Here is a 5566-nt window from a genome sequence, read left to right as displayed (position 1 = left end):
TGTAAAACTTTTACAAAGTACAGTATACAGATCTCAATTAACTTAGTTTTCAATGCATTTTATATGCAGTTTTAATTTGTTTATTTCTCATGCAAACGTTTTGTAAATTGGGAGTAGTCAGCTGTGTTCCAGGTGTGGTTGTGAGTAAATTTGACATTGAAAGGTAGGTGTGACCAACCTTGGTTGATTGGTGGTTGGGTGAAGGTTCTAAATGTGTGACGGACATTAACTCACATTCTATGGCGAGCAGGTCCACGTGACTGCCGATGTCGCCGACTTCTGCCGTGGTTACATAAGCTGCAAACTGGTAGATGGAGAGAATGTGAGGCTGGTCCTCAGTGAGCAAACCCTCCTCACGTGGGTTGTAGTCATCGGTCATCCTCCGGATCAGCTCAGGAAGAACTACAGAGTGAAAGGATAATCACAACATTGAAGAGTTTGGCAAATGTAAATAAGCTATTTTGTAGCTTACAAGTTTGGAAAACTGTACAGCATTCAGAGCGTGGAGACCTTAACTGGAGCTGCCGTATATTGTCACTGCTGCCACTTACTGACTTTGGACATGGTTGTGTAATCATACAATGTACTATGATAGTAAGAACATGTGTACGTCAAAAAACATCATTGTATGAGACATTGGTGTACAGCTACTGTATTCTGACCCACCTTACATTGTCCACTACTACTTGTAACTTACTTATTTAGACATGGGAGTGTAACCATACCATGACAGCACAAGAACATTGAAGTGCTTACCCCTGTCAGAGACATCAGTGTACTGTATTCTGAGGCGCCGTACATTGTCCACCTCTAGCTGCTGGTGCAGTTTGTCCATGGTGGTGTATAACACTGTCTCCTGGCCCTGACAACAACAGTTCCAGAAGTCCACTAGTCTGGGCTGGTCCTTCAGAACTGGGCAGGCTACAATACAATCAAACAGATAGAGGTGTAAGGCAAACAATAGTATATTCTTTTAGTGTAATTATCAAATGTATGATTATTTTCAATTCATTGATAATTTTGTATGTTGTGTAGGGAGACAACTTGTAAAGGTGAGTTATATTGCATGTTTTGTGTCTCTTACATTGTACTCAATGGTAAATTAAAAAAAAAACAAAGAAATAAATGTACAGAGGTTTATCCACCACATAATATGAGTGCTTTGTATAATCTGTGTGGCATCCTGCAAGTAAGGCTGCCAAACTAAGGCACCTTTTCCACTAGACTCACGATGTACTTGCATAACCATGTCAAATTTTTGGTTTCTCATTCATTCTTTCTTTCATTCTTTCTCTCTCCTTCCCTTACCTTCCACTATGCCACACTGCTGCCTGTCCTCCTCCACCAGTACTCTGAGCTGCCACAGGATTGCTGCCTGCTTCTTCAGCTTGTCTAGTGAGTACATCTCCCTACATCTCAGGGGTCCAAATGAACCCAGGTTCTGTAACATGAAGACACCAGAGAAGCAGTCAGAATCATGTTTTTGTAGCTCTGAGTCTGACCTAAGACTTTCTGATGAATCTCTAAAATGTGAGCATATTATTCAAGGATATGTTATACTTTTATCGTATATCTAGGAGTTATTTTGCCAATTTTCTTGTTGTAGGCAATTGGAGTAAACTCAGTACTGACCCCTAGCAGGTGTTGACAGTACTGCAGGTGATGGACAAGGGCTACATCTACAGCCTCAATTCCCGTTGTCAGGGGAACCGGGCTGGAGTTCTGGCTGGCACCTAGTCCGATATCCTCGTTCAAGGACGCGGCTGACGACTTCTTCTCCTGGATGACCTTGGAGGGGTCGAGTTGTCCGTTTGTGGTGGGGGGAGGGGGTGGGGGCTCTGTGGGTGGGGGTGGGGGCCAGTCGGGTTTGAATGTGCTGAATGTGAACCTGAAAGCAGGGAAAAACAACTTATTTGCTACAAACTCTTCCAGAACAAGAGTTCCACAAACACATACCTTAACCAAATGATGTTAGCCTTAATGAGCCATTACAAGCAGCTAGGTGACTCATAATCTAACCATTTTGAGGTCTCATCAAGACTTACACATGAGTTGTAAGCATAAGATGGTTTGCTTTATAACATAATAAACCCTTGGCCCCAATATTGTTTCAACTGCAATCATTGAAGCTCTGATTAAAAAAAGTAGATCCCAGATTAAGTAATTTGTCTGGCCTGACCACAATAAAATAACCCATCAGTCTCCTCACCCTCTGTCTGGCTCGCTGTCTAAGTCACTCTCCTCTCCAACAAAGTTGAGGAAGTTGAAGCTCTCCAGAGCACTCTCCACTGACAGACTTATACTGGACCCACTGCTTCTTCTACTCACATTGGTCTGAAGGTACAAGAGCAATCCAGGAGTTTCAAGTTAATATCAACTTCATGTAAATGTGGAATTTTCACATTTTTCACCAGGGACAGGGATGTCAGTGTCAGTGTGAATGTCATTCAGCACCAGGGACAGGGACATCAGTGTCAGTGTGAATGTCATTCAGCACCAGGGACAGAGACAACAGTGTCAGTGTGAATGTCATTCAGCACCAGGGACAGAGACAACAGTGTCAGTGTGAATGTCATTCAGCACCAAGGACAGGGACAACAGTGTCAGTGTGAATGTCATTCAGCACCAGGGACAGGGATAACAGTGTCAATGTGAATTTTATTCAGCACCTGGGACAGGGATAATAGTGTCAATGTGAATTTTATTCAGCACCAGGGACAGGGATGGTAGTGACAGTGTGAGTGTTACTTTTTCTACCCTAAAAACTGTATCATCAGCAGTCAACACTACCAAAGGTGATTAAGTGGTTACCCATGATGTGACGTAAACTACAACTTTTTTCAGACATGAACTTTTCCCTTTAAAAACAAAAAAAAGCTTACAGATTTCATAATCACAGCTCTTGAACTATACCTTTTTTAATCTTTGCTGCAACTGTATCAACTCCTCTTCCAGCTCTTGCAATTCGTGGTATTGCCCCCTGTAATCTTCTAGAGCTATACTTAGGCAATGCAGGGCATGCTCCAGGTGGACAGTGGGGGTGACAGTGGTGGTTGGAAGAGCCCCCAGGCTGCCGTTGGTTACAGTGTCAGGAGGGGGGCCAGGCGAGGTGTCCATTTCCTCTAAGGTGGGCTCCTGAGGTGCGGTGTCCTGAGTGAAATAACTCTGGGAAATAAGACGTGTGCATAGAGAGTGATTGTTACGGCTGCTGTGTACATGGGCAAATCTCACATAAGAATATCTACAATGAAGCACCAAGTGCTGTATTACATACAAGTCAACTCATAGAAAACAAACAAGCAAGTAAACACATTTATCATCAGAATAATCACTTCATGCAGAGAAAATCAAGTAATGCAAATAAATAAAAACCCAGGTGATACGTTTGTACATGTAAACTTTCAACATTTCAACAGCGCACACCAACACATCAAACTGTCTCTGAAAAGTTAAAAGAAAACTTGTAAAGAACCTGAAACAGCTGTTACATGCTTTTGAGAAAAATGCAAGAAAGTGCACCGATAGTATGCATTTTTTAAATTTAGCACTGACAACAGAACAGCTGTTGTATATGCTACTGGTACACTTTCTTCTGAGAGAGGGCAAAAGGTGGTGGCAGGCAGCAAACACAAACACAGGCACAAACACGTATTAGTGACATCACACAGCAACCCTTGAAGGAAACTAACCTTGGTAGCAACTTTGGCTGGAGGCTCAAACAAAGGCCTTAGTCTTCTAGGGTAAGAAGCAGACTAACAAAGGAGGAATACAGCAGGTCAGCACTGGTTGCACACATGACATTACCGGTACATGATTTTTCTTTTTCAATTTCAACTTTCAAGAAATCCATACTCCATAACATATATGTTCGTCCAGGTTAATAGGGGTAAATGCATTTATTCATTCTTGAATGTTCATGTTGTAAAACCACACAAACACTGCTATATGCAGTTCTTAAGCTCAATGGTGGATTCATTCATAATACATGTAGTAAAAAAGGGCAAAATTCTATATGTTGGGTTCTTTTAAATTTTTCTTTAAATTTACATTTTGTAAATTGATGATAAGATACGCAAATCCAACTGTTTAACAAGCAGACTGTGTATGAAGGACATAAGAGGGACAGAAGTAAATTTCGTTCAGTTGGTAAGCTGTGTACAAGTATCGTGCAGCCAGACATTTCAATCCGTGTTTTCATTATGCTGTAACTGTGTACGGAAATTTCTTAGAAGTTGCAGCCAACAAACTCAGTTCCAGGTACCGTGATTGAAGTTTGAAATAATTTTGCATTAAGTCAGCCATGGAATTTAGTTGCCGGATGTATTTATTGCAGGCAGGTTTTAAAAGCAATCTTCACTGTGTGCAAACTGCCTTATGTTAGCAGTTGTTACTTTGTTAAAATCCATTTACACTGTACATGCGCTGCAAGGCAAGATGAAGAGAAAGGAAGAAAGAAAAGAAAGATATGAAAGTACAGACTGAATTAATGACCTGTGGTGGAACTTGTACAACATACACATCATTACTCCATTCCAACTAACAGCACATATTACTGTAAATTCCAAATTAAAGTACACACTTATTAAATTTGAAAATCCAAAAAGTGCCTCAGGCTATCACCAAAGTTGGATACAAACAATGTACTTTATTTGTTCTTATTATAAGGACATTATGCATAATTCCTTGATCTATGCAAAATTCTCCAGGGAAAAGAGAAGAAAAAGTACAGATTTGAATTTATTCAAAACTTGTTCAAGATTGATATACATGTAGAGGAATATTAGTTTATTTGAGTTTTTCCAGTTTATGTTTCAGCCTGCCTTGTACTGTCTCCATTTTCCAACCAGCCCCAATTGGGTTATAGCATTTAACAGAATTCCTAAATTTTTATGACTGAAGTTTTATGACTAAATCAGGTACACAAATGGTATACAATTTAACAGGCCATACCATGCTGGAGTCGGGGGAGTTGTAGGATCCCCCAGATGAAGATGAGGATGTGAGGACAGAGTCTGCTGTGGAGTATCTCTTCCTGATGTGGGTGGATTCTTTCTTGGTTAGCGACCCAAACCAGTCTTCTGTTTCCCTCTCACACGGGCTGGGTGGAGAAAGGATACAGCATTATACATATTTCACACAAAAGGTGCACATAGGCAGTATACAGATTTGTGAAAAATAAGATAACAAAAATAAAAATACAGATAACTAGAGTTCCACGATCTCATACCTTCGCCAAATGATGTTAGCCTTTATGAATAAGAAATATACTAATCACCCAGATTATGCAAATAGGATCCTCAATTGCATGAATTATATCAGTCTGTTGATCATATTCTCCACCAAAAGACAGTCTTATCTTAACAAAGAATGCCATTTTCTCATAAATTATGCAAATGTGGTCCTTATTTGAATAAGTTATGTTTAATTATGTTCACCTTCACTTAACTTTCAAACACCCCAAGTATGAAACTCCAGGCAGTTACCACTATGCAATTATAACATTTTCTTATTAATTATGCAAATTAAGTCTTCATTTGCATAATCGATATTTGCCTGTGTTTCTCTC

General features: G+C 40.2%; 1 protein-coding gene across 17 annotated transcripts in view; it reads right to left on the bottom strand.

Annotated features, from left to right (window-relative positions):
- LOC109464392 (protein FAM65B-like) overlaps window positions 1-5566 on the bottom strand; it is a 47225-nt gene that overhangs the window by 8072 nt on the left and 33587 nt on the right. For 13 of the 17 annotated variants that reach the window (XR_002139885.1, XM_019761345.1, XM_019761343.1 and 10 more), the window contains 8 exons: window positions 4951-5037; window positions 3690-3752; window positions 2914-3165; window positions 2210-2334; window positions 1633-1888; window positions 1309-1441; window positions 757-921; window positions 235-402 (listed from right to left, as the gene is read on the bottom strand). Coding sequence is in view for 16 of the 17 variants with exons in the window: in XM_019761345.1 (XP_019616904.1) it covers window positions 235-402; window positions 757-921; window positions 1309-1441; window positions 1633-1888; window positions 2210-2334; window positions 2914-3165; window positions 3690-3752; window positions 4951-5037 (1249 nt within the window). In the remaining variant the exon portion in view is untranslated. Of the gene's footprint in view, window positions 1-234; window positions 403-756; window positions 922-1308; window positions 1442-1632; window positions 1889-2209; window positions 2335-2913; window positions 3166-3689; window positions 3753-4950; window positions 5099-5566 lie in introns of all 17 variants that reach the window. The other 4 variants (XM_019761351.1, XM_019761360.1, XM_019761357.1 and 1 more) reach the window with 4 other exon arrangements.

This window comes from Branchiostoma belcheri, unplaced genomic scaffold (assembly GCF_001625305.1).
Source record: "Branchiostoma belcheri isolate BF01 breed outbred unplaced genomic scaffold, Haploidv18h27 scaffold138, whole genome shotgun sequence".
Taxonomy (NCBI): Eukaryota; Metazoa; Chordata; class Leptocardii; order Amphioxiformes; family Branchiostomatidae; genus Branchiostoma; species Branchiostoma belcheri.
This window is presented reverse-complemented; position numbering and strand designations above follow the sequence as displayed.